A 27,344-nucleotide genomic window follows, 5' to 3' on the forward strand; every position below is an offset into this window, starting at 1 on the left:
CATTTTATACCTGAGAAGAACAGAGAGGTTAAGTAATTTTCTGGAGGTCACAGCCAGCAAATGGAGAAGGCGTACTTATTCATTTATTTACCATTTATTGAGTTCTTCCTGTGTCTCAGCAGGAGAGAAGCCCTTGTAGGTGCAAAGGTAAACAGTCTAGGCCCCAGCCTACGGGAAGTTTCAGTTTGCAGAGAAGGGGCGGGGCGGGGCCGGGGCGGGGGCGGGAATGACGAACAAATAATTACCATACCGTGTGGTAATAGCTGTAATAAAGTCTCACTCCGAAAAGTGCTGCCGGATCTCAGACCCTGGGACAAGAAAAGTACTGAGAGCTTAGGGCCCAAAGGAAAGACATCACAGTTATGGAATAAGCAGACGTCCTTTGACAAACGTGTGACAAACATATGACAAACGTGTCCTGTAACGACAAACGTGTTACACCCCAAGGATTAAACAAAGCAGGGTTAAATGTAGAAGCTGAAGCTGCAAGTCAAGGGCCCGTCTGACAAGTCCGGCAGGGCCGGGAAAGGGGTTAAGGCGAGCAAGTGGGTGTGGCCCGTGCGTTGATTGGCAGGGGTGGGACCGGGCTCGTCACCCGCCCCGGCTACTCCAACCCCTGGGCGGGCGGGGGTACAGCCTGGGCAAGGGCCGGGGCGCCGGGCCGAGCCACCTCTCCCCCTCCCCCGCTTCCCTGTTGCGCTCCGCTGGCTGGACGCGCTGGAGGAGTGGAGCAGCACCCGGCCGGCCCTGGGGGCTGACAGTCGGCAAAGTTTGGCCAGAAGAGGAAGTGGTCTCAAACCCCGGCAGGTGGCGACCAGGCCAGGCCAGGGGTGCTCGCGGCCTGCGGGCGGGCTGTAGGCGAGGGCGCGCCCCAGTGCCGAGACCCGGGGCTTCGGGAGCTGGCCCCGGGAGAAAGAGTGCGGCGGCGGCCGGAGAAAACAACTCCAAAGTTGGCGAAAGGCACCGCCCCTACTCCCGGGCTGCCGCCGCCTCCCCGCTCTCAGCCCTGGCATCCAGAGCACGGGTCGAGCCCGGGCCATGGAGCCCCCTTGGGGAGGCGGCACCGGGGAGACTGGGCGCCCGGGGCTCCGCCGCGACCCCATCGGGTAGACCACAGAAGCTCCGGGACCCTTCCGGCACCTCTGGACAGCCCAGGATGCTGTCGGCCACCCTCCTCCTCCTCCTCGTTGGTAAGAACCGAAACGAGACCAACCCCCAGCCTTCTGTCACCGGGCCAGCAGCTCTAACTCCCTCCAGTGCGGCCCCGCACTCTATCCTGCCTGCGCATTCCCGCCAGCCCCTGCCGCCGCCCCCAGCACTGCCGGCCCCAACCCCCAGGAAGTCTTCAGCTGCTCCGCTGGGCCCTGGTCCTCTCTCCGGCTTCCCCTAGATCACCCCACCAACCCCACAAGGCCCTGCTGCCGGACCTTCCTTCCCTGGAAGTCCCACGCCGCAGCCCTCTCCCACCCGCCACTCCCTCTTCGGATTAACTGCCCGGAAGTCCGGGAGGGCTTCCTTGAGTTGCTCAGGTGAAGAAGAAAACTCCTAAGGAGTGTCTCACGCTCCTGCCCTTTCTCGTTCCTCCTCTAGGAGGCGCTCTGGCCCATCCAGACCGGATTATTTTTCCAAATCATGGTGAGTTGAGGGAACCTCTGGGGCTCCGTGGGCTTGGGAATGAGGGAACACTCGAGAAGGACTCTCTGTTCCCTGAATTCCATGGGACCTACCAAAGTTTTAGAGGGGAGATAATTTAGCCTTTATTTATAGATAAGGAAACTGAGGCTCGGTGTGGACCTTCATCTGGTAGTTGCTATGTACTATTTTATTTTTTCTGGGAATATCTATGCTTGATCGTCCTAACCAGGATGTAGTCTCCCTGAGGGTAGAGGCAGTATTTCCTGCTCCTCCTGGTTCAGTGGCTGGCACAAAGCAGACGTCAGAATTGTTCGTGGTATTAGTATTTACTGGTGAAGCTATGAAGAATGAGGAGAGAAAGAGCGAAGCTAGAGGGCTGTAACTCTAGGATGTACGTGGGCTGGGGCAGATACTCTGCTCCTCCTTGCAGAGCCCAGACTTTTGGAAACCTCAAGCCTCCAAGTGGAAGGGGAAGGGTGGGATGCAAAGGGGCTGTCTACTACCAGTGTCCTACCTTCCTCTCTCCAGCTTGTGAGGACCCCCCAGCAGTGCTCTTAGAAGTGCAGGGCACCTTACAGAGGCCCCTGGTCCGGGATAGCCGCACCTCCCCTGCCAACTGCAGCTGGCTCATCCTAGGCAGCAAGGAACAGACTGTCACCATCAGGTAAGAAGCGGAACAAGAGCAAGAACCCATTCTTCTCCCCTGCCCCTTCCCCTCCATTGGAAGTCTTCAGGGATCACTTCTTTTTTTTTTTTTTTTTTTTTTGAGACGGTGTTTCACTCTTGTCACCCGGGTGGAGTGCAATGGCACGATCTCAGCTCATTGCAACCTCCACCTCCCGGGTTCAGGCGATTCTCCTGCCTTGGCCTCCCAAGTAGCTGGGATTGCAGGTGCCCGCCACCATGCCCAGCTAACTTTTTTTTTTGTATTTTTAGTAGAGACAGGGTTTCACCACGTTGGCCAGGCTGGTCTTGAACTCCTCACCTCAAGTGATCCGCCCGCCTGGGCCTCCCAAAGTGCTGGGATTAAAGGAATGAGCCACTGGGCCTGGCCCATTCAGGGATCACTTCTCTATGGAATTTCCATCCTTGTCAACAGGGGGAAAGAGTAGAATTTGATTTGGCCTAGTGTGCCCTAAAAGCCTGACTTTTTCTGAGTCAGACTCAGTGAATTGAGGTGGAGCTGGGCTAGAGTGGACATCTAGCTTGGGTCCTGCGCATCTCCAAAGGACAGAGGCCCCTCTACAAACGGTCCTCAGCTCAGATAGAACTGTTCTGAAGAGTCCTTCCATTCATTGCATGTCCTGCCTGAGATTCAGAACTACTCCTTAATCAGCTTAGAACATTCCTCAGCCTCTCTGGATCTTTTAAACATTCCAAGTCTCCCCAGGCTCCCCGACCTTGGTCATTGTTTGGGGATCATATTAAGTACCTGGCTATTTGCCTCACATAGTTCATTTTCCATGAATTTACCCAGAAAGGGGTAGGCAAAGAGAGAGGGCAATCTGTAGAGAGGCTGGTGGGGCAAAGGGATCAGAATGCCATGCAGAACCAACCCAGGTCTCACATCTGGCACAGTGTGGTGGGATAAGATGGTGAGTTCTGGTTAATTGAACTGTATGGTAATCACCAGTTACTGCTGGTACCGTACTTGGGTGACAGTGCTACAACTGGAATGCAGTGCACCTCTTTTTAACTCAGTCCCAGAACACAAGTCAATTTTTCCAAAGGGCTCTAGGATATATTTTATGGTCTCATGGCAATACCAGCCCATGTTAGGAAGATCCCCATTGACTATATTGACTTAAAAATAATTTGGCTGCCAGGCATGGTGGCTCACGCCAGTAATCCCAGCACTTTGGGAGACCAAGGCGGGTGGATCACCTGAGGCCAGGAGTTCAAGACCAGCCTGACCAACATGGTGAAACCCCATCTCTATTAAAAATACAAAATTAGCCAGGTGTGGTGGCGGGCACCTGTAATCCTAGCTACTTGGGAGGCTGAGGCAGGAGACTCACTTGAACTTGAGAGGTGGAGGTTGCTGTGATCCAAGATCACGCCATTGCACTCCAGCCTGGGTGACAAGAGCGAAACTCTGTCTCTAAATAAATGAATAAATAGGCTAACTGAGTTTTCATTTGGCCATTAGATCATGGATAAGCAGCTGTTTGTGCTTCCTGGGATACAAGGGGCCTGGTGGCACCAGGGGAGGAGAAAGCCAGCAGCAGTCAAGAGTATCTCATGTCCTGCTCTCCTCTACTCCCATAGGTTCCAGAAGCTACACCTGGCCTGTGGCTCAGAGCGCTTAACCCTACGCTCCCCTCTCCAGCCACTGATCTCCCTGTGTGAGGCACCTCCCAGCCCTCTGCAGCTGCCCGGGGGCAACGTCACCATCACTTACAGCTATGCTGGGGCCAGAGCACCCATGGGCCAGGGCTTCCTGCTCTCCTACAGCCAAGGTAGGCTGGACAGGGATGTCTGAGGAGCAGGCAGTGAAAGCCCCAGGCAGGAGGGGAGGATCCTGAGGGTTCTGGTGCTTCACAGCCCCTCTCTTTGGTGCCTCTGCAGATTGGCTGATGTGCCTGCAGGAAGAGTTTCAGTGCCTGAACCACCGCTGTGTATCTGCTGTCCAGCGCTGTGATGGGATTGATGCCTGTGGCGATGGCTCTGATGAAGCAGGTTGCAGCTCAGACCCCTTCCCTGGCCTGACCCCAAGACCCGTCCCCTCCCTGCCTTGCAATCTCACCTTGGAGGACTTCTATGGAGTCTTCTCCTCCCCTGGATATACACACCTAGCCTCAGTCTCCCACCCCCAGTCCTGCCATTGGCTGCTGGACCCCCATGATGGCCGGCGGCTGGCCGTGCGCTTCACAGCCCTGGACTTGGGCTTTGGAGATGCAGTGCATGTGTATGATGGCCCTGGGCCCCCTGAGAGCTCCCGACTACTGCGTAGTCTCACCCACTTCAGCAATGGCAAGGCTGTCACTGTGGAGACACTGTCTGGCCAGGCTGTTGTGTCCTACCACACAGTTGCTTGGAGCAATGGTCGTGGCTTCAATGCCACCTACCATGTGCGGGGCTATTGCTTGCCTTGGGACAGACCCTGTGGCTTAGGCTCTGGCCTGGGGGCTGGCGAAGGCCTAGGTGAGCGCTGCTACAGTGAGGCACAGCGCTGTGATGGCTCATGGGACTGTGCTGACGGCACAGATGAGGAGGACTGCCCAGGCTGCCCACCTGGACACTTTCCCTGCGGGGCTGCTGGCACCTCTGGTGCCACAGCCTGCTACCTGCCTGCTGACCGCTGCAACTACCAGACTTTCTGTGCTGATGGAGCAGACGAGAGACGCTGTCGGCATTGCCAGCCTGGCAATTTCCGATGCCGGGACGAGAAGTGCGTGTATGAGACATGGGTGTGCGATGGGCAGCCAGACTGTGCGGACGGCAGTGATGAGTGGGACTGCTCCTATGTTCTGCCCCGCAAGGTCATTACAGCTGCAGTCATTGGCAGCCTAGTGTGCGGCCTGCTCCTGGTCATCGCCCTGGGCTGCACCTGCAAGCTCTATGCCATTCGCACCCAGGAGTACAGGTCAGTGGGAGTGGGGCTGGCAGTAGAAGAGTAGACCCTGAGGGTGAGGCTGGGCCGTGCAGCTACAGGAGACCATGAAAGTGCCCACCTTGGGGAGAGGCTCCCATGATCAGCTTGTCAGTTGTGTCCTGTAAGGGACAGGTCCAGATCCTGAAAGCAGTTTCAAGGGAGGAGGGACCTCAGATGACCTTTGGGAAAGCCATGGCACAGCTCTAGCTGGCCTGGCCCGGGTGTGGAAGTGGGAGGACTGTCCAGGCTGAGGTGGTCTACTCTGGCCGAGAACTACCAGTGACTGAGCAGTGCTCATTCCTTCTAGCATCTTTGCCCCCCTCTCCCGGATGGAGGCTGAGATTGTGCAGCAGCAGGCACCCCCTTCCTATGGGCAGCTCATTGCCCAGGGTGCCATCCCACCTGTAGAAGACTTTCCTACAGAGAATCCTAATGATGTAAGTCACTCCCCACAACCCTAGCACCTCCTGGTCCTAGTTCTGCTGTGGCCCTGCCCCTGTACCCTCCTTCATTCAACCTTTGGCCCTCTGACTCTGAGGCCTCCTCATCTCCTTGCAGAATTCAGTGCTGGGCAACCTGCGTTCTCTGCTACAGATCTTACGCCAGGATATGACTCCAGGAGGTGGCCCAGGTGCCCGCCGTCGTCAGCGGGGCCGCTTGATGCGACGCCTGGTACGCCGTCTCCGCCGCTGGGGCTTGCTCCCTCGAACCAATACCCCAGCTCGGGCCTCTGAGGCCAGATCCCAGGTCACACCTTCCGCTGCTCCCCTTGAGGCCCTAGATGGTGGCACAGGTCCAGCCCGTGAGGGCGGGGCAGTAGGTGGACAAGATGGGGAGCAGGCACCCCCACTGCCCATCAAGGCTCCCCTGCCATCTGCTAGCACGTCTCCAGCCCCCACTACTGTCCCTGAAGCCCCAGGGCCACTGCCTTCACTGCCCCTAGAACCATCACTATTGTCTGGAGTGGTGCAGGCCCTGCGAGGCCGCCTGTTGCCCAGCCTGGGGCCCCCAGGACCAACCCGGAGCTCCCCTGGACCCCACACAGCAGTCCTGGCCCCGGAAGATGAGGACGATGTGCTACTGGTGCCACTGGCTGAGCCGGGGGTGTGGGTAGCTGAGGCAGAGGATGAGCCACTGCTTACCTGAGGGGACCTGTGGGCTCTAATGGGGCCTCTCCCCTGGGGGCTCTACTCATAGTGGCACAACCTTTTAGAGATGGGTCAGCCTCCCCTCCACCACTTCCTTCCCTGTCCCTGGATTTCAGGGACTTGGTGGGCCTCCCGTTGACCCTATGTAGCTGCTATAAAGTTAGGTGTCCCTCAGGCAGGGAGAGGGCTCACAGAGTCTCCTCTGTATATGGCCATGGCCAGACACCCCAGTCCCTTCACCACCACCTGCTCCCCACGCCACCACCATTTGGGTGGCTGTTTTTAAAAAGTAAAGTTCTTAGAGGATCGTAGGTCTGGACACTCCATCCTTGCCAAACCTCTACCCAAAAGTGGCCTTAAGTACCGGAATGCCAATTAACTAGAGACCCTCCAGCCCCCAAGGGGAGGATTTGGGCAGAACCTGAGGTTTTGCCATCCACAATCCCTCCTACAGGGCCTGGCTCACAAAAAGAGTGCAAAAAATGCTTCTGTTCCATAGCTACGGCATTGCTCAGTAAGTTGAGGTCAAAAATAAAGGAATCATACATCTCAAAATTTTGCAAATTAGCTGCGAGCCTGAGCCCCACCTCTGCCCATCTCAGTCTATGCTCACCTCATCCCACTCCTCCCTGTGGAGCCCTTTGCTTGGCCCTCTACCTCCTGCCCTCTTCCTGTTCATCTCCCAACCACTGCAGTCTTGATTTTTATACCACACAGAAGGTAAGAAAATTCTAGGAACCCTAAGGATCAACCCTCTCCATTTCCACTCAAATGCCTGGGGCCCAGCTCTGCAGTGACTGACTCCAGGACCTCTTTCCTCACGGCCAGGATAGAAGTCAGGGGAGCCAGCTGGGCTCTGCGGTCAGGAAGGTTCTCATTTATGGAGCACTCCTTGAGCCCAGATCATAGGAGCAGCTGTCCCTGGTGGGACACAGGAGTCATGACTCCTACCCTCCACCCTCCACACCCACCAGGCATTTAGCAGTCTGTCCTATACAAGACAGATGAATTCTCAGCCAGGATACCTCAAGGCAGGCAAAGGTGAGTGGAGGGAAAATTCACAAACATTCAGGGTGTGCGGTGCTGGCATCACCATGGCCAAATCCAAGAGGTCTTCCTGGAAGAGGGCCCAAACTGGAACCAAAAGAATGCTGTCAGCAGTTGGAATAGAGCTGTGAATTCTAGACAGGGGGAGTGTCCACAGAACAAGCAAACTGAGGAGACAAGAGGGCAAGGGTTATAGGCAAGACCTTGGGCCTGAGAGCACAAGCAGCAGCCAGAGCTGCAGAGCTGGGGTGGGTGATGGAGGGAATGATTCGCAAGCAGTGTTGGAACCCAGCCCCTAGTGAGCAAAGTGACAGAAGCTGCCCCAGAGTTTGGAAGGAAGATTGAGGCAAAAGATGTAGAAGGAAGCTGTGGGGGTGGGAGTGATGCCTCAGGAACAAAACTGAGGAATTCCCTAACGGAGCCAGTCCCTGGGGAAAGAGGCTCCCCTCAGGCTCTCCTTGTCTAGCCCCACACCTGGCAGAGCCTGTCACCCAGCCTAGCTCCACACCTGGCAGAGCCCATCACCCAGCCTAGCCCCACGCCTGGTGGAGAGGCCCTGTTGATTACACCCTGTCAGCATCCTCAAACCCAGCACTAATTTTCCTCTCCTAGTGAGCAAGAGCCTGAGGAAGTAGCAGAGAGGGGTGTGGGCCCATGTGCAGTTCTGGGACCCTGGCACCTTGGCTCAGGGAAGACCCGAGCTCCTTTCACTGCAGACCCTCTCCAGAGACTGGGGAGAGGGCTCTGGAGAACCTGGTTCTTGCTTACTGTTCTCCCTTTGGGCCCTCCTTCCCAAATGCAAACAATTCTGGGTCCACTCAGCATCAGGCCCAATGGAAATAGTGAAGCAGTGATTTTCCCTCCCCTGCCTCTCCATAGCCTGGTCTTTGCCCTCTGCTTTGCTCTTCTCTTCCCCCATACCCACCTCAAATACCTGCAGCCTGATATCTTCATCCCTTCATCCAGACCTTTTCTCTCCTAGTGGTATTGCAAACTGAAAGTGGACAAAGACTTAAGGTAAAACTGCTCCTCATGGTGGAATGCTTCCAAATGCTGGAAGGAGGACTTTAGGGCAGAGTTCACTAAGGAGGCCTGTGCTTATAGATCAGTGGGCCTGAAAGGAGTTTTTGTAGGTTCTGGTTGTGTGCTGTATGAGGTGTAGGCAGTAATAATACTCTTGTCAGCCATAGTGAAGCCCCAAGCTAGCCAGGATAGGGGACTGACCTTGTACAGGCGGCATGGAGAAACTAAGACAGAGTGTCTGCCCAAGTGATGGCACTGGGGAGCAGTCACTCAGGTTTATTTCCACCAGGGCCCAAGAAAAAAAGAAATGAGGCAACCTAAAGTTCCATCAATATAGATACCAATATCCAAGGTGCTTGGTCTTAGCGGTGTGGGACCCACGTCAAGGCTCTTGGTGGGAAGGTGGAAGGTGTTTTCAGCATGAGATAGGGTTTAGGCTGTGAATGAGAGTCTAGAGTCTAAGATAAAACAAGATACCAGGGCCGGGCCGTGGTGGCTTACGCCTGTAATCTTAACACCTTGGGAGGCCAAGGTGGGCAGATTGCCTGAGCTCAGGAGTTCGAGACTAGCCTGGGCGACATGGTGAAACCCTGTCTCTACTAAAATACAAAAAAGTAGCTGGGTGTGGCGGCATGCACCTGTAGTCCCAGCTACTCGGGAGGCTGAGGCAGGAGAATTGCTTGAACCTGGGAGGCGGAGGTTGCAGTAAGTGGAAATCACGCCACTGCACTCTAGCCTGGGTGACAGAGCGAGACTCCTTCTCCAAAGAAAAAGAAAAGATACCAGAACTCAGTCCTCAAGAAACAAAATTCTGCCAGGCGCGGTAGCTCACGCCTGTAATCCCAGCACTTTGGAGGGGCCAAGGCGGCGGATCGCTTGAGGCCAAGAGTTCAAGAACAGCCTGGGCAACATGATGAAACCCTGTCTCTACCAAAAATACTAAAAACTAGCCAGTCTCATAACCTGGTCTCAAAATAAATAGATTTAAAAAAAAATCACGGGCCTGAACCAAGCTCCAGGCCTCACTAGGAGGGGAGAAGGACCCCCCAGCCACACAGCCCAAGGCTGCAGAAGCACCTAGGTGGTTAGAGAGTGAGTGCCTGGATGGGGCGCGGTGGCTCACGCCTGTAATCCCAGCACTTTGGGAGGCCGAGGCAGGCGGATCACGAGGTCAAAAGATCAAGACCATCCTGGCCAACATGGTGACACCGTGTCTCCACTAAAAATACAAAAATAAGCTGGGCATGGTGGTGCATGCCTGTAGTCCCATCTACTCGGGAGGCTGAAGCAGGAGAATCACTTGAACCTGGGAAGCAAAGGTTGCAGTGAGCTGAGATCGCGCCACTGCCCTCCAGCCTGGCAACAGAGTGAGACTCCGTCTCAAAAAAAAAAGTGAGTGCCTGATGATGCCAGATTCTTCATCACCTAAAGTGAACCCGCACAACAGAGCTGGGCCATGGGCATCATAAACCCCATTTTGCAAGCTCAGGAGGCGCTTCAGGGAAATCAGAAGACTGTCCCAGTCTCTACCAAGTGGTGGATTTAGACGCGGCATGGCTCCGTTCCAAATCTCACCCTTGTCCCACCATTCCACGGGACCTCCCATTCTTGAGGGAGCCTGGATACGGGCAAGTGCACAACCCGGGAGGTTGAGGTTACAGTGAGCCATGATCGCACCATTGCAGTCCAGCCCGAGCAATAGGGTGAGACCCTCTCTCTGAAAAAAATAAAAATACTCATTTTGGAAGGAAGTCATTCTAAAATGTTACACTTGTCTTCAGCATAGCTGCAATATAATAATTTTCTGCATAACTGAGGATCATTCACAGACACCAATGGCTTTTCTCCAGCAGTGTCTTCTGAAATTGTAACAGTAGGGGCACAGGGAGCTATTTGCTTTTATGCTAAATGACCTTAGACCACTTAAAAAATGCATATGAGTGCTTTAAATGTTATTTTGTGTGTGTGTGTGGTGTTGCCTCCCTGACTATAAGGGGTCACTTGCTACTCTAAATGTGTTTCTAATCTACTAGTACAGGAACACACATGGACACATTACAATTGTGAATAAAAGTAAGTAAAAAGTAAAAGTAAGTAGGCCATGACTGAGGACTGGAGAATCTACCCAGTGAGTAAAGCACAGGAGTATTTTAGCAGCTGAGGGGTCCTTTCTGCTCCCTCAAACCCTGCACTGTTGCCCTATAGCTGACCTCCAAATAAGTGAAGTGTCACTGCACATTGTTCCCAAGATTATTCTTTGCCTCTTCCATTGGAAGAGTCCACTGAGGATTGCAATATAGACTGTTCCCAATAATAGGAGACAGTTGGACTAAGAGAAGGAAAGCTGCACAGTGTAGGAATGAAAAATCCTTGGCACTGGAAAGATGTGGGTGGGATTCCTGGTGTTCCCATTTTCCAGCTGCAAGATTGCTTTAGGGACAGGGCACCCACCTACCACTGTGGGCCTTGGGCTCAAGAAGATGAAAAGAGATAATGCAAGAAAGTACTTAGCACAGCATCTGGCAAAAACGGGGCAAGGAAAGGAAATCAGAATGTGTGTCTGGGAGCTTAAGGGTGTCAGGAAGGAGGTCAAGAAGGAAAGGGGCAGGAGAAGGAACCTGAAGGGAAAGGGAACTAGGCAGAAAAAGAACAGTAAAAGAGATGTGCTATCTGGGCTTCCTACAAACAGGCAGACATCACCCATTGTGTATCTGCCTTGCATAGCCCAGAAGGCCTGGCAGCTGCACCAAAAAACATTAACAGTGGGTAGGGGAGTTGGGGGGTAGCTGGCAGTCCCCCTTCCCCACCCACTTAAGATTGGGAACCTCGTGTTTGAGATAGCTAGCTTTGTCTCACCCTTTTTTCCTGCTCTGATTATCGTTGGCTTGGTGGGCCTGGCAGGGAGAGAAGGTGGAAGAGTCTCCACAATGGTTTGCCCCTACCTGAACTTAGTGGCAAAATGAAGCTGCCCAAATGAGGCAGCTGAATTTCCTTCCTCAGAGCCCGCATCTGCCTAGGGGCTGGGAAATGGGTACTTTTGTGGCTCTTAGCCCAGAAGAGGCAGGGTGGAGAAGGAAAAGGTGGCAGGGTGGCTGACCCTCAGTCTCCACAGTCCCCACACCTCTTTTGGCCTATATCTCTTTGTCTTTCAGACCAGCTTTTAGTCTTTCTGCCTCTTGCCCCTGTGCAGCCACTGAGCACACTCTCTGGGCTAGACACTGGGCTAGGGGTCTGGAAATACAGAGACAACTGATGCATAGTCCTGGCTGCTGGAGAAAGACCTTCACCTCCCCAGGTCCCTGCCTTCTGTCACCCTGAGCTCCCTTACCCACTGACACCCCCTGCAACCCTTGTCTGTTCTGCCCCTTGACTGTTCTGTCGTAACTCAACCAAGCTCTGCAGTGTGTGTGCTCCCAGAGGGAAGCGACACAAAGAAAAGGGAGGGGGGGCAGAAAGGAGGGAATCCCGCTGACATCACTGCTCATTAGCATGTGTGACCTCATCAGGGGGTGGGACAATTTCCCCAGGTGTCTAGGGGGGAGGGCATGTGTGTGTGTGGGGGGGTGGTATTTAAAGGGAAAAGCTGACAGTGCTGCTGAGTGAGGGAGAGGGTGCTGCAAGCTGCTGGGCTGCACACGCACACACACACCGATGCACACGGACCCGGACACAGACATGGACATGGACACAGAAACCACAGCACTCTGCCCCTCTGGCAGCCGCCGGGCCTCCCCTACAGGGACGCCCACACCAGGTGAGGGCTAACCTGGGCAGGTTCCGGCTGAAACCATGCGGGTGGGAGCTGAAGCTTTGGTGGGGAGGTCAGAACTAGGGGTTGAGGGAGCTTGAGCTCAGTCAGCAAGAGGGGAAGAGCAATTGAGAAAGTGGAGAAGACCCCTGCTCATACAAGGGATTGGGGTTGGGCTAGGGTGGAGGGGAAGAGCTGCCTAAATGCCCCCTCCCCCAGCACTCCCAGGGCTTTGCTTGAGAAACTGGTACATGGCCCCTAGCTCAGCCTCATTCCCGAGGCTGGAATAGGCAAGAAGGAAGGGGAGAGGAAAGGGGCAGCCCACAAGCCTGGGAATCACAGGCAGGAGCTACCCCGGGGAACTGTTGTAAGGGTTCTTCTGGATGCTGCAGGCCCTGGCGGCTGGCCAAGTATTGATCCTGGGCTATTTCCAGCCTCCCTCCAGCCCCCTTTGTTGTGTCTGTTGTTCCTCCTCCAGTTACCCTGACCCGCGCATTGTCACTCTCCCTTTCACTCTCACACACACACACACTCTCTCTCTCTCTCTACTTCTACTGCTCTATGAACACAATATTCTCTCCCACTCACAGGGACAGACAGGGATGCAGGATTCTCACACCCAACCACGCAATGAGGGATGCTCACCTACAGGGCCACGGGAAGCAGCAGCCCCTCTCTCTCTCACACACACACACACACACACACACACACACACACACACACACACACACACACACACACACACACACACACACACACACACACACACACACAGAGAACCCAGAGAGACCCAGCACGTACATCATCTCAGAAAGCAAAGGCCCTTTCCTAGGAAGAAGCTCACTACAAAGTTTTTTACTCTGCTATACCTACTCCCCAGACACTGGGCAGCAGCTTCAGCTTGTCATCCTCTCTGCTCCTCAGTTTGGGGATTACCAGCGCTGGAAACAGGAGGAGGAAGGGCCTCTTGATGGAAAAAGAGGCAGCTTCCCCAAACCTCCCCCAACTCCACCCCACAGGGCCAGAGGCCTAGTCTGGGAGTGTGCCTGTGTATCAGTGTAAAGTGTGAGTGGGTATGTGAGCCTGCATTCAGGTCCCTTCCCTGCATGGGGCACGTTTTGAATAGGTTGGGGTTGGGACCGCATTGGAGAAGCTATCATGTCAACTCCAGTTCAGGCTTCTGGAGACTTTAGTGTAAGAGGTCGGGCCAGACATTCTCAGTTCCTTCTGGGTAATGGTCATCAAGCGGGTGTAGCTCGGCCTCTGATACTGGAACAGCCTGGATTGAGCCTTCTGCATATGGTTGAGCATATCCCACTCATAGCTTCCTTTTCTTTGCCCTCCCATTTTATTTTAGAAGCAGATGCCACACTACTAAAGAAGCCAGAGAAACTGTTGGCAGAGTTGGACCGGAGCGGGTTACCGTCTGCCCCTGGGGCCCCCAGACGAAGAGGCAGTATGCCTGTCCCCTACAAGCACCAGCTCCGGCGGGCCCAGGCTGTAGATGAACTTGACTGGCCACCTCAGGCCTCATCCTCTGGCTCATCTGACTCCTTGGGCTCAGGGGAGGCAGCCCCTGCTCAAAAGGATGGCATCTTCAAGGTCATGCTAGTGGGGGAGAGCGGTGTGGGCAAGAGCACCCTAGCAGGCACTTTTGGTGGTCTCCAGGGAGACAGTGCTCATGAACCAGAGAATCCAGGTATTTGGGGAAGCCTTCCAGAGGTTGAGGGGGCTCTGGGGCCCTGGTCAGGAAAGGAAGTGCTCATGACCTGGGCAGCCCCTGAAGGACAGAGCTTAACAGAAGCTTTTCCAATGCTTTCTGTGGCAGCCTCCCTGAAGAGGGGCGGGGTTCCCTGGTGCTGAGATCTGAGGTGTCCCTGGTTACCAGGTCTCACAAATGTTGGGAAACCTCCTAATGGACTTTATACCCTCTCCCTATTTCCCAACAGAGGATACCTATGAGAGACGCATCGTGGTGGATAAGGAGGAAGTGACTCTAGTCGTTTATGACATCTGGGAACAGGTGAGAACTAAGATGTGGCTGCAGGCGGGTGATGAAGCTGGGAGAACTGGGGAAGGGCAAAGTCTGGCTGAAGGCTGGTGGGACTGCTGGTCCTGGTTTCCACATGTACTGGAACCTGACCTTTCATTCATATCACCTCAGAAAGCAAAGGCCCACACCACAGCCCGTGGCTGTTAAGAGCCACAGTCTTTCCAGGATCTTCTGACTCAGAGCAAACTTAGGATGGGAATTTGACAAACCCTGCAGCTCCAAGCTAGGCTGGACACCCTGAAATTGACTCCGTCCATACATTTTTCAGCCTGAAGGAATCTGATGTGACAAGACAAGAGCTCAGGGATCTGGAATATCCGGGAAGGGGGAAAAAAGTGAGGACTTCTGAATATTTGGACATAAAGGTTACTATGTAGAAATAAGAGGCCAAATTACAGACGTGTGAATAATATTCATTTTTGAATCAAGAGCTTAAGCTTAAGAAATTAAGATGGCTACCCTAGTCTAGGATCCTCGTATTACTAATTTCTTCCTCCTCCACAAACACTCTGGGTAGGGAGATTCTGCCATTAACTAGCTCTGCTGTCCTAAGCAGGTGGCTTCTTCCTCACAGCCCTGTTCCTCCTCTTTGAGGTGTAGGTGCTGGACAGGATCTCCTATGCCTCCAGCCCTAACGTTCCTCTGCCTGTCTGCAGGGGGATGCAGGAGGGTGGCTGCGGGACCACTGCCTTCAGACCGGGGACGCCTTTCTCATCGTCTTCTCAGTCACCGACCGACGGAGTTTCTCCAAAGTTCCAGAGACCCTACTTCGGCTCCGGGCTGGGAGGCCGCACCACGACCTACCCGTTATCCTCGTTGGAAACAAGAGCGACTTGGCCCGCTCCCGGGAGGTATCACTGGAGGGTGTGTATCCTGAACAGATTCCATACTTGCAATCTCAGGGGAATGCGCTCCCTTCCAAGTCACCTCTTCTCCCTAAGGCCTTTTTACCATCGCGGACGCACTCACTTGCAATCAGACCCAGGCTAAGGGCACACTCCCAATGCCCCACTCGAGGACCCTGAGAATCCCTTCTTGTCAATTCCCCTCACCTCTCTCCTAGGCCTCCTTCTCCCTCTCCTTCGCACCTCCACAGACCCATCATATGAGCTCAGCCCTGTTCTCTCGGTTGCAAGATTCACTAGTACCAATCCCTTGCCACCGCACGCCCAGGCCCTCCCTAGACCCGCCCTCGCCCCGGGTCCCGTACAGTCCAGCTGGCGTCTGAGCCGGTCCCTTCCTGCAGAGGGCCGCCACCTGGCCGGGACGCTGAGCTGCAAGCACATCGAGACGTCGGCCGCACTGCACCACAACACGAGGGAGCTCTTCGAGGGCGCGGTGCGCCAGATTCGGCTGCGGCGGGGCCGAAGCCGCGCCGGAGGCCAGAGGCCCGATCCGGGCAGCCCCGAGGGCCCTGCGCCGCCCGCACGCCGCGAGAGCCTCACCAAGAAAGCCAAGAGGTTCCTCGCCAACCTGGTGCCGCGCAACGCCAAGTTCTTCAAGCAGCGCTCCAGGTCGTGTCACGACCTCTCGGTGCTCTGAGCCGCGGTCGCCATGGCCACTGCGGTCGCCATGGTCACCGCGCCCTCCGCTCGCCCCCTCGCCCCGCCCCGCCCCCGTCCGGCTTCCTTGGTGGAGGCCGTCTAGGAAACCAAAAACTCCCAGGATGCCCCCGTATGATCACCAGGGGAGGCCCGGGGCCGCTGGGCGGCACCTCCACACCCGCCCCCACGCGTTCTCCGGACCTTCGGGCCTCAGGGCGCCTAGAAGGCGAGGACGCAGACCTGAAGGTGGCCGGTGAGCGGGGCGGGTTCTGCTGGGTCGGGAAGAAAAATAATTCTGCAAGGTATTTTGTTTTTTATTAATTCACGCTTGGCCACCTCATCTGTAAAGAGATTCTAAAAGCGAGATCTGGAAAAGTGCTTAGTAGACTCCTTGACGGAGTTTGCCTCCTTTGTACGCTGCGTGAACATGCCTCACCTTTAAGAGAGTCTTAAAGGTAAAGACACGGAAACACTTCCTCCAGGGACCTTCCCGAAAGCGTTCTGGCTCTCATCTGCTGCGGCATGTGTCCACTTTGCCTTTAAGGAGTTCTTAAAGGCAAGGGCCTGGAAGTGCTGTTCGTGAGACGGATTCTCTTGACTTACCAGTCCACCACGGCACTTCCCCTTTAAGGTTATTAAAGGTAAGGGGTGGACAGACTTTCTGCATTCAGATGCTGAGCAGTGGCAACCCCTTTTGGCCAGGGCCAAGGGGGCACCAGAAAGGGGCCACCCTTTCCCTTTTCAATAAAGAATTTTTGTACTGCCTCTGTTCACTTTTGACTCTCTTCTTGGAGTCTCTGGGGAAGGAATGGGTGTTGATGGAAACTGCTATTACCCACCAGAAAACTCAGGCCCAGAGGAGCAAGGAACCTAACTCTCTAAGGAGGCTCTGGAACTGACTTGGCCTGGGGTAGTCCATGTCATAGGGCCACAGGCCTTTACAGATAATCAGGTCCACTTCGTGCGTTTGCCGATGAGAAAACAGGCTTGGAGAGGAACAGGGACCGCCTAGAAGTCATTTGTAAACTAGTGACACAGTGGGACCAAATCTCTAGACTCTGAGCCTTATCTCCTTACCCCACTCTATCCTGCAGGGAACAGGCTAGAGGCTACATTTAGCTCCCAGAGGTACTCAGCTTTGACTTGGGCTGGTTCCAAGTGGGGCCCACATCCACCAGGGAAGCCCATCAGCTGTGGCGTGATGGGGTCTGTCTGTGCCTCCTCTGGCAGGGCTCCACAGCCCCAGCTGTCACCTGCAAAGCCCGTGTGAGTACTGAAACTGTCACTGCCTCCCCTGGGGACGCCCACGCCTGCTGCTGCCTGAGCCATGAGTTTGAACAAAGGGAGCAGAGGCAGCAGCTCCCCTCACCACCCCTAGACATACAATACAGCTACCTGAGCACCTGAGGGCCAGCCTCCATTCCACCCCACACAGCCTCCCAGAACTTGATGGAAAGAGGGTTGCAATGCTTCCTGAGTCCTTGTAGCTGGGGAAGAGCCAAGGGGACCGTCCCAGCATGGGTAGTTATAATAAGATGAATAATGGCACTATCCTTAGGACTTTATACACTTTATCTGTTAATTCCTTAAAGACTATATAAGGTCCAGCCTGGGAAACATAGTGACAGCCAGTTTCTACAAAAAAAATATAAAAATTGGCCAGGCATGTGGCTCACACCTGTAATCCCAGCTCTTTGGGAGGCTGAGGCAGGAGGATCATTTCAGTTCAGAAGTTTGAAACCAGCCTCGGCAACGTGGCAAAACCCTGTCTTTACAAAAAATTAGCTGGGTGTGGTGTCATTCAGATAGTCCCAGCTACTTGAGAGGCTGAGCTGGGAGGAACCCTTGAGCCAGGAGGTTAAGGCTGCAGTGAGCTGTGATTGTACCACTGCACTGCAGCACGGGCAACAGAGCAAGACCCTGTCTCAAAAAAAAAAAAAAAAAGCAGTGCACCTGTAGTCCTAGCTACTCAGGAAGTGGAAGGATTACTTGAGCCCAGGAGTTCAAGGCTAAAGTGAGCTGCCATCACTGCATTCCAGCCTGGGTGATAGAATGAGAACTTGTCTCTTTAAAAAAAAAAAAAAAAAAGGGCCAGGCACGGTGGCTCACACCTGTAATCCCAGCACTTTGGGAGGCCGAGGCGGGTGGATCACAAGGTCAGGAGTTCGAGACCAAGCTGGCCAATACGGTGAAACTCCATCTCTACTAAAAAGTACAAAAATTAGCTGGTCGTGGTGGCAGGCGCCTGTAATCCCAGCTACAGGGAGGCTGAGGCAGGAGAATACCTTGAACCCAGAAGGCAGAGGTTGCAGTGAGCTGAGAACGTGCCACTGCACTCCAGCCTGGGTGACAGAGTGAGACTCCATCTCAAAAAAAAAAAAAAAAGGCCAGGAGCAGTGGCTCACACCTGTAATCCCAGCACTTTGGGAGGCCGAGGCAGGAGGATCACCTGAGGTCAGGAATTCAAGGCCAGCCAGCCCAACATGGTGAAACCCTGTCCCTACTAAAAATACAAAAAAATTAGCTGGGCATGGTGGTGTGTGCCTATAATCCCAGCTACTTGGGAGGCTGAGGCAGGAGAATTGCTTGAACCCAAGAGGTGGAGGTTGTAGTGAGTGGAGATCGCGCCATTGCACTCCAGCCTAGGCAACAGAGCGAGACTCTATCTCAAAAAACAAACAAGAAAAAAAAACTATATAAGTTGTTACTACCTGTTTAACAGTAGAAGAAACAGAGTGTAAGTAACTTGCCTGAGGTTACCCAGTAAGCAGCAGAGTTGGGATTCCATGTCTGCTTGATACTTTTTTTTGAGACGGAGTCTTGCTCTTGTTGCCCAGGCTGGAGTGCAATGGCGCGATCTCCACTCACTGCAACCTCCACCCCCCGGGTTCAAGTGATTCTTCTGCCTCAGCCTCCCGAATAGCTGGGATTACAGGCAACCACCACCACGCCCAGCTAATTTTTTGTATATTTAGTAGAGATGGAGTTTCACCATGTTGACCAGGCTGGTCTTGAACTGCTGACCTCAGGTGATCCACCCGCCTCGGCCTTCCAAAGTGCTGGGATTATAGGCGTGAGCCACCGCGCCCGGCTCTGCTTGATACTTAATGGTGATTTTATCCAGCTTTGCATCTGAGGCTCCCTTTCCAATAAGGATGGGAGGAAGAGAAAGAGGGGACAGCAGTCAAGATGCGGGGACACAATGGGCAGGGCCATGTGCAGTGGCTGTGGTGAAAGTTCCAGAGAAATTACATGGCTGTAGTGGAGTAAGCAAGTTCTAAATTCTGAAGACCATGAACAGAGGCAGCTCAAATTTTAAAACGCAGGAAAACACACTGGGCCTATTAAGGGACCAGATGGCTGTACAGTTGGGTTGAAACCTCAGGGACATGAAGAGGAGGGGTAAGAGATGAGCATGGAAAAGAAGGTTTGGAGTTCCACTGTAAAGGAGCTTAAATGCCAGGAAAAAGAGTTTGTGTCCAACTCTGTAGGCAGGGAGAGTCACTGCAGGTATCTGAATGTGGAAGTCATAATTAGGATGGTCTTTTGGGAAGAGGAGGCTGGGAGAGGTGTGTATGGATTGGAGCTGCAGAGGCAAGTCCTGAGGAGCTGAGTTTAGGGACTAGTAACAGTGATACATACAGAGGATAATGAAAGACCATCCTGAGGGGGGTGGCAGTGGGAAAGGAAGGAGGCATGGGTTTGAGCGTCAGAATTAATGGGACTTGGCAACTTAGTGGATGAGTATAAAGAGAGGAAAAAGTTGTAGGTGGTGAGAGGATGGTGCAGAACTTGGAGTAAGGGGGCAGAGGAGGTAGTGAGAGTAAGGAGCTCCATTTTGGAGACACTGAATTTGAGATGCTAGAAGAACGTCTATATAGAGTTTCAGCAGCCCTCTGGAGCTGAATCTGAAATTCAGAACAAGTTGGGACAAGAGAAACAGATTTGAGAATAATTACCATAAAGATAGTAGTAGAAGAGCAAGGGGAAAAAGTGACCTGTGTAGTCACATAGGGCCCTAAGCTTAGTTTAATGTTCTGCTGTTATGTTCTTAAAATTCTTCGAACAAGGAGCCCTGCATTTTCATTTTGCAAGGGGATCCATAATTATACCAAGGGAGAAGGTGCAGTACAGGCTGGGATCCTTACCCCAGACTACTGATGGAGTCTGCGTCTTGTGAAATGGTACATACAATCTGATGTATTTGTGTAGTCATACATGTGTCTGAGAATAGGGTTCATGAATTTCATCAGATTCACAAAAGGGTTTGTTACAGGCCAGGCACAGGATGGCTCATGCCTGTAATCCCAGCACTTTGAGAGGCCGAGGTGGATAGATCACCTGAGGTCAGGAGTTTGAGACCAGCCTGGCCAACATGATGAAACCCCATCTCTACTAAAAATACAAAAATTAGCTGGCCATGGTGGCACATGCCTGTAATCCCAGCTACTTGGGAGGCTGAGGCAGGAGAATTGTTTGAACCTAGGAGGTGGAGGTTGCTTTGAGCCGAGATCGTGCCACTGTACTCCAGCCTGGGCAACAGAGTGAGATTCTGTCAAAAAAAAAGATGGTACTGGCTGCTTCTGGGAAGGGGAACTGGGTGAGAAGACCAGGATGGGAAGCTGACTTTTCATTTTGTATGCCCTTTTTCTTTTCTTTTCTTTCTTGAGATGGAGTTTCACTCTTGTTGCCCAGGCTGGAGTGCAATGGTGCAATCTCACTGTAACCTCCGCCTCCTGGGTTCAAGAGATTCTCCTGCCTCAGCCTCCTGAGTAGCTGGGATTACAGGCATGTGCCACCACACCCAGCTAATTTTGTATTTTTGGTAGAGATGGGCTTTCTCCATGTTGGTCAGGCTGGTCTCAAACTCCCAACCTCAGGTTATCCGCCTGCCTCAGCCTCCCAAAGTGCTGAGATTACAGGCCTGAGCCACTGCGTCCAGCCTGTATCCCCTTTTTCTACCTTTGGAACTTTTTTTTTTTTTTTTTGAGACAGAGTCTTGCTCTGTCGCCCAGGCTGAAGTGCAGTGGCACAATCTCAGCTCACTGCAAACTCCACCTCCTGGGTTCAAGCGATTCTCCTGCCTCAGTCTCCCGAGTAGCTGGGATTACAGGTGCCCACCACCACGCCCAGCTAATTTTTGTATTTTTAGTAGAGACGGCGGTTTCACCATCTTGGCCAGGCTAGTCTTGAACTCCTCACCTCATGATCCACCCACCTCAGCCTCCCAAAGTGCTGGGATTACAGGCGTGAGCCACCGCGCCTGGCCTACCTTTGGAACTTTTAACTGTGTCATTTAGTACCACTTCAAAAATGAAACAAAATAGTCTGGGCACGGTGGTTCACACCTGTAATCCCAGCACTTTGGGAGGCCAAGGCCGGTGGATCATGAGGTCAGGAGTTCAAGACCAGCCTGGCCAAGATAGTGAAACCCCATCTCTACTAAAAACTACAAAAATTAGGCGCAGGGGTGGGCACCTGTAATCCCAGCTATTCGGGAGTAGCTGAGGCAGGAGAATCGCTTGAACATGGGCGGCAGAGGTTGCAGTGAGCCGAGATCATGCCACTGCATTCCAGCCTGGCAACAGAGTGAGACTGCGTCTCAAAAAAACAAAAAAAAAAGAAAGAAACAAAATAATTTAAAACAAAGCCTCACGGGTCCAGAGAAAGAAGAGGGAACAAGGAGATCCTGGGGATATATAGATGGAGAAGGTGGGGAAGCAGCTGCCAAAGAGGTAGTGGGAGAACTAGGATTGAGCCTGTTGTGACTGCTGCCAGAGGAGGGGTTTCTAGGAGAGTATCACCAATGGTCAGATGTGGCCAGAGAAGAGGGTGAGGAACAAGAAAGGCCCAGTGCCTTTTATGTGGCAGAAGCTTAAAACATGTCTTTCGTGTATGGAAGACCATGATGGCAAGACCTCCCCCACGAGGGGAGCCACACACCACGAGCCTCCCTCCCCCAACTCAACCAGTCCCATCAGCCCGACCCATCTGTGTGTTCCCTCCAGACGCCTACAGGGAATAGCTCAGAACAGACGGAAGCTGAAGCCAGGCTCCCGCCAGACTTGGGAGAGGTGAGGCCTTCTCTGAGAGCCAGGCCATTCTCTCTTTCTCTCTCAAGGCAAAGTAGAGCCACTGATCTTGGCTGGGGTGAGAGGTCAGCAGAGGGCACCGGGACCTGAGCTGCCATGCCAGGTAAGGTCCTTTCTGTCCTCATGCATCTCTTAACCACTGCAATTTTGTCTTGGAGTCCATGTTCCCTTACCAGCCCCTGCCCAGCCCCTACGACTCCCACTCCCCTTTGCCCACAAGACCCCCTCATTGGCCCAGAGCATAGACTTTGTGTGCTCTCCCCTGAGGGTCAGAGGAACGGGGAGTCCTGCATCTGGAAATCTCTCCACTCTGGGCCTCTGCCTTCAGATGAGCTTTTAGGCCGTGCTGCATCTGAGTCCTCTAGAGAGACTGGAACAGGGGCTCTTCTCTTCTGAAAGACTGCCAGGGTCATACGTGGAAGTCCTCTGGGTTAAACCCTCACTCCCAGGAAGTTCACACACACACATCTTTTTATTAATCTAATATAGTTTCAATCCACATCAATCTAAGTAAATTTTCCTGGACATTTTACTCTTTCATCCACAAATGCTAGAAGACATTTTGTTTCTCTCAAGTACTAAACATCTGCAATATGCCAATCACTGTGCTGGGCCCAATGGGGAAAACAAATACAAATAAGACACAATCTCTGCCCCTCAAATAGCTTACAATTAAGCTGGGGAGATGGATGAGGTGACACAGCACAAAACAGGGAAAACAGCAGCAAACAATACCACATTCTATCTAACTGGGGGCTACCTCATGTGCTCCAGGAATTCTGAATGGAAAAAACAGTAAATTTGGAAGACATATTTTAGAAACTGGGCCTTAAAGGATATGTAGGCTATAGATAGTTGAGAGAAAGAAGGAAAAGCATTCCTTGTGGTCAAACTACATGAGCAAATGCACAGAGGAGAAACAGTGGGCAGCCCACCACATGAGGAAAAGGCCCTTCCTATAAAGAAGGCAGCAAAATTTGGGTGGATGGTGCAGTCGTCAAAGGACACAAATGCCAGACAAGAGCATACTGCTTCTCAGGCCTTTATCATCTTGGTGACTCTCTGATGGATATGCTCAAGGTCCCTTTTCATCTATTTGAATACTGATGTCAAGTTTCCACAGCTTAGTGGCCTTGAAAACTCCAGATGTGAATGCAAATTCAGTAAGCCCTTGAATGCTTTTCAGTTAGTGCTCAGGATGTTTCCTGGATGGGGGTCTGTGGATGAAGTCACTCTTAACCTGTCTGGTTTGCTGAACTCAGCTATGCTATCCCAACTCTAAAATGAAGAATACCTACCTTGTAGCGAAGTCATGAGGACTAAATAAAAGAGCAAAGATATTTGTAATTTCTCAAGCATTATACAGAGAAGCAGTGGAAGTAGTAACGCCTTTTGCAACCTATGTCCTGGCTCCATATTTAGGCATCAAAGCAGCTTGCTAAACTCTCAAAGCACAGCACCATTTGGAGATAAAAATTTAAGTTATGGTCTACAAAGTCCAACATGCCTCCCATAGGACTCACAGGTAACACTTTATTGGGTTTTGTTGTTTGATGGAAGGTTGGGGGAAAGATTGGCAATTGAAGCTCTGCGATAGTATTTTACTGCATGATTTTCCATTTTTGTGTTCAAATTATAACTTGACTTTAAGCAGAGGACCTGTGCTGATTTAAAATACGTACTCAGGTTGGGCAAGTGGCTCACGCCTATAATCCCAGCACTTTGGGAGGCCAAGGTGGGTGGATCACTTGAGGTCAAGAATATGAGACCAGCCTGGCCAACATGGTGAAACCCTATTTCTACTAAAAAAAATTACAAAAATTAGCCAGGCATGGTGGTGGGTGCCTGTAATTCCAGCTACTCGGGAGGCTGAGGCGGGAGAATCACTTGAACCCAGGAGGCAGCGGTTGAAATGAGCAGAGATCATGCCACTGCACTCCAGCCTGGGTGATAGCGTGAGACTCTGTCTCAGAAAAATACATAAATAAGGCCCAGCCGGGCACAGTGGCTCACGCCTGTAATCCCAGCACTCTGGGAGGCCGAGGCGAATGGATCACAAGGTCAGGAGATCGAAACCATCCTGGCTAACACAGTGAAACCCCATCTCTACTAAAAAATACAAAAAATTAGCCGGGCATAGTGGCAGGTGCCTGTAGTACTTGGGAGGCTGAGGCAGGAGAATGGCGTGAACCTGGGAGGCAGAGCTTGCAGTGACCTGAGATCGCGCCACTGCACTCCAGCCTGGGCAACAAAGCAAGACTCCGTCTCAAAAAAAAAATTAATTAATTAAAAATAAATAAATACATAAGGCCCAGTGCAGTGGCTCAGGACTGTAATCCCAGCACTTTGGGAGGCCAAGGCAGGCGGATCACCTGAGGTCAGGAGTTCGAGACCAGCCTAACCAACATGGAGAAACCCTGTCTCCACTAAAAATACAAAATTAGCTGGGCGTGGTGGCGCGTGCCTGTAATCCCAGCTACTCAGGAGTCTGAGGCAGGAGAATCACTTGAACCCAGGAAGCAGAGGTTGCGGTGAGCCGAGATCCCACCATTGCACTCCAGCCTGGGCAACAAGAGCGAAAGTCCATCTCAAAGAAAAAATAAAAATAAATAAATAAATAAATACTTATTCAGAAAGGAAAATGCCAGTGTAGGGCTAGGCTCTGGAGACCAACAAAGACAGGTGCTTGGGGGAGGCTGAGATGCTAAGGAAAGGGTGGTAACAGAGGGTGCTCTCAGGCAGTTGTGGTGGCTCACACCTATAATCCTAGCACTTTGGGAGGCCAAGGAGGGAGGATCACTTGAGCCCAGGAGTTCAAGACCAGCTGGGCAACATAGTAAGACCCCATCTCTACAAAAAATACAAAACTTAGCTGGGCATAGTGGCACATACCTGTAGTTCCAGCTAATCAAAAGGATCATTTGAGCTCAGGAGGTTGAGACTGCAGTGAGCTGTGATGGCACCACTGTACTCCAGCATGGGCAACAGAGTCAGACCCTGTCTCAAAACAAAACAAAACAAAACAAAACAAGAGTGCCCTGGTATTTTTCCTCTGCCAGACAAAGCTAATGGTGTTACGTACCTTGAAGTCACCTGGGAGGGGGGCTAATTTTGATTTTTCGAAACCATCTGGTTAAAATCTAACTATGTGGACAGAGCCTCAAGCATAAAGAGATTGGGCTGTGGGATTTGCTTTCCTGAAAACTAGGCAAGTTATGTGTGACCCAAGACCTTGTAAGCTTGGGGTTTTAGCGCAGGAACAATTTATTTATTTAAAAATGAAGATTTATTTTCACCATTGCACCGCCCTTGCTTTTCCCCATAAACCTTGAGCTCTGAAGTTGGGGATAATGAAGTCAGCTAGAAAATCGAGTGAGTAGGCATCCAGAGGAGTGAAAATACTGAGGACAGTAATAAGCCAAGTTCTAAACCTTTCTCAATGAATTCTCACAACATCCCTATAAGATAGGTGTTATCATTTCCTTTTTACAGATGAAGTGTGACAGAAGTGAAGTAACTTACCCAAGCTTATTCAGCTAGTTTGTGAGGGAAGAGGGATCTGAACCATGCTGTGTGGTTCCAGAGTGTGACACTCGGCTACAGGGTGGAAGTCCCCTAGCTTGCTTATGCTCAGGAGTTGAGGAGGCGAATTCTTAGCACCACTGATTCTAAGCAAGTAGGCTTCCTGATGCCTGAAAGCTGACTGAAACTCTCATCCTTTCTGGAACATTGGCAAGTTTGACAGGTCTCCGATTTCCAAGGTCATTGTTTCTCCTTTCTACAATCTGGCACTGACTGGCTCCTTTCCAGTCTTCAGGCACCTCATCCATCTACCCATTGCTCTCAAAAATAACTGCTTAATGGCTCTCCAGAAACTCCAGCCAACTCCTTAAGGGCTCTTGAGAGCAGATCATCTGAACAACTAATAGACTTCATCCAACTTTTTGAAGTGATCTTTGATCAGCTCTTTCCTTGCACCCACCTTCCCACATGATCTAAGTTGGTTGGTCTGCTTCACCTCACTTTCACAGAGCTCTCTCAACCAAGGGCACACGAGAGAGCAAACCAGTCCTGGATATAAAGTGCAAAAGTTAGAGAGGCGAAAGGATGTCTGAAGCTAGAAGATTCAGATATGCAGCTTCTCAGACCGGAATTCCTTTCCTGCATCCAGCTCGTGACTATTGCCTTCACCTGGTTGCCATGGAAACATCAGTCTCTGGTGGATGGCAAGCAGCACTTTAGAAAGAAAGTATCACAGGCTACCATGGTAACATCAGAAAGAGTAAAGCTGCATCTTCTCTCCTGGTGGAATGAGGAAGGAATGGATGAGGCTGCTGGGAAAAGCAGCCTAGAAGGGGCAGCCTTTGGAAAGCCTGGTGCTGACTTTAACACAGAGAGCATTCATTCAATTCTATAGACATTTAATATGTGCAAGGCAAAGCAATCATGAGAAAGACATCTAAGTCTGGCCTCATCAGGCTGTAACCATCGAGTAATGGAGTTTTCAATAAAATAATTTTTATTGAAATTATTTTATTTACTAAATAAAAGTAGAGTAAGATGACCCACAAGAGGACAAAGAATACTGAAAAGAGAGATTAACTCCACCTAGGAAAGCTTCAGGGTCTTAAAGGACAGGACTTTGATCAGCAGGAGGAGGAAAGGAAGAGAAATAGCTGGCAGGATAGATCACTCCCATGCCTCCTAGCAAGATGCTGAGCCTACAGTAGGTCTGGCCTCAAGCTGCTTCAAGATAAGGTCTGAGGCTGGCTTCTCAATGCACATGTCCATGCTATCTCCCAGGGCCCTTGTAGCAGAAAAAGAGCACCTTCAAGGTTCACCCACAAACACTGTCACTCAAGATAAGCAAAGACATGGCAGTGGAAAAATTCTGAGTCTACTGAGAATTATGGGTACAGGGATAGGAAAAGTGACACTTCTTCACTGACTCCAAGGCCTTGTCTTCCACGGTGGTGCTGAGAGGCAGGTAAGGTTAAGATCAAGGGTTCTGAAGCGAGAGTACTTGGATTGGAATCCCTAACTTGCTAACTTTGTGCTTATGGGGAAAATTATTTAACCTATTTGGATATGTTTCCTTGTTTACAAAGTAAAGATAATAAACTACTTTAGAGGATTGTTGTGAGGATTTTGTGACTTAATACACATGATTAGAACGCCTAACCTACAAGCAACCTTGCACAAATGTTAACAATGACCATTATGCCACCTCCTGTCACCTCACCTTTCAGAGTCTCTTTTCACTGTCCAAGTGTTGCTGCCTGATTTTCACTAAAGCCTTTCCATTACAGGGAAAAGAGGGACTGTGATATAATTCCATCCTTCAGGTTTTCACTCAATTCCCTTCATGATATGCTCCAGGACTAAAAGTTCACAAGTCAATCCTCTCCTTCTACTGGTAACTCCTATCTGGGGGTTGTTGGGAGTCTGAGGAAGCAGGC

The 27,344-nt window shown here is 51.9% G+C and overlaps 2 protein-coding genes across 2 annotated transcripts; both read left to right on the forward strand.

The window, feature by feature from the left end:
• Positions 1-1,010: 1,010 nt before the first annotated feature.
• On the forward strand, positions 1,011-6,929 carry LRP10 (LDL receptor related protein 10). The gene is given in 7 exon segments (NM_001131586.1): positions 1,011-1,190; positions 1,591-1,635; positions 2,164-2,299; positions 3,904-4,094; positions 4,204-5,221; positions 5,538-5,667; positions 5,789-6,929. Coding segments are annotated over 7 exon segments (2,142 nt in total). The 5' UTR covers positions 1,011-1,156; the 3' UTR covers positions 6,377-6,929.
• Positions 6,930-11,964: 5,035 nt separating this feature from the next.
• Positions 11,965-17,350, forward strand: REM2 (RRAD and GEM like GTPase 2). Its single transcript, XM_002824566.5, has 5 exons — positions 11,965-12,202; positions 13,554-13,895; positions 14,146-14,219; positions 14,906-15,113; positions 15,496-17,350. Exons 1-5 carry the CDS (start codon positions 12,100-12,102, stop codon positions 15,789-15,791), a joined length of 1,023 nt encoding a protein of 340 aa, XP_002824612.1. The 5' UTR covers positions 11,965-12,099; the 3' UTR covers positions 15,792-17,350.
• The last annotated feature ends 9,994 nt before the right edge of the window (positions 17,351-27,344 follow it).

Source organism: Pongo abelii, chromosome 15 (assembly GCF_028885655.2).
Source record: "Pongo abelii isolate AG06213 chromosome 15, NHGRI_mPonAbe1-v2.0_pri, whole genome shotgun sequence".
NCBI classification, from domain to species: domain Eukaryota; kingdom Metazoa; phylum Chordata; class Mammalia; order Primates; family Hominidae; genus Pongo; species Pongo abelii.

What these genes read in the sequence shown, in the direction of transcription:
- REM2 (XM_002824566.5), top strand. Translation starts at nt 12,100, where the DNA reads ATGCACACGGACCCGGACACAGACATGGACATGGACACAGAAACCACA. An exon ending in TACAGGGACGCCCACACCAG is followed by an intron (nt 12,203 to 13,553) that starts GTGAGGGCTAAC and finishes ATTTTATTTTAG; the next exon opens with AAGCAGATGCCACACTACTA. An exon ending in TTTATGACATCTGGGAACAG is followed by an intron (nt 14,220 to 14,905) that starts GTGAGAACTAAG and finishes GCCTGTCTGCAG; the next exon opens with GGGGATGCAGGAGGGTGGCT.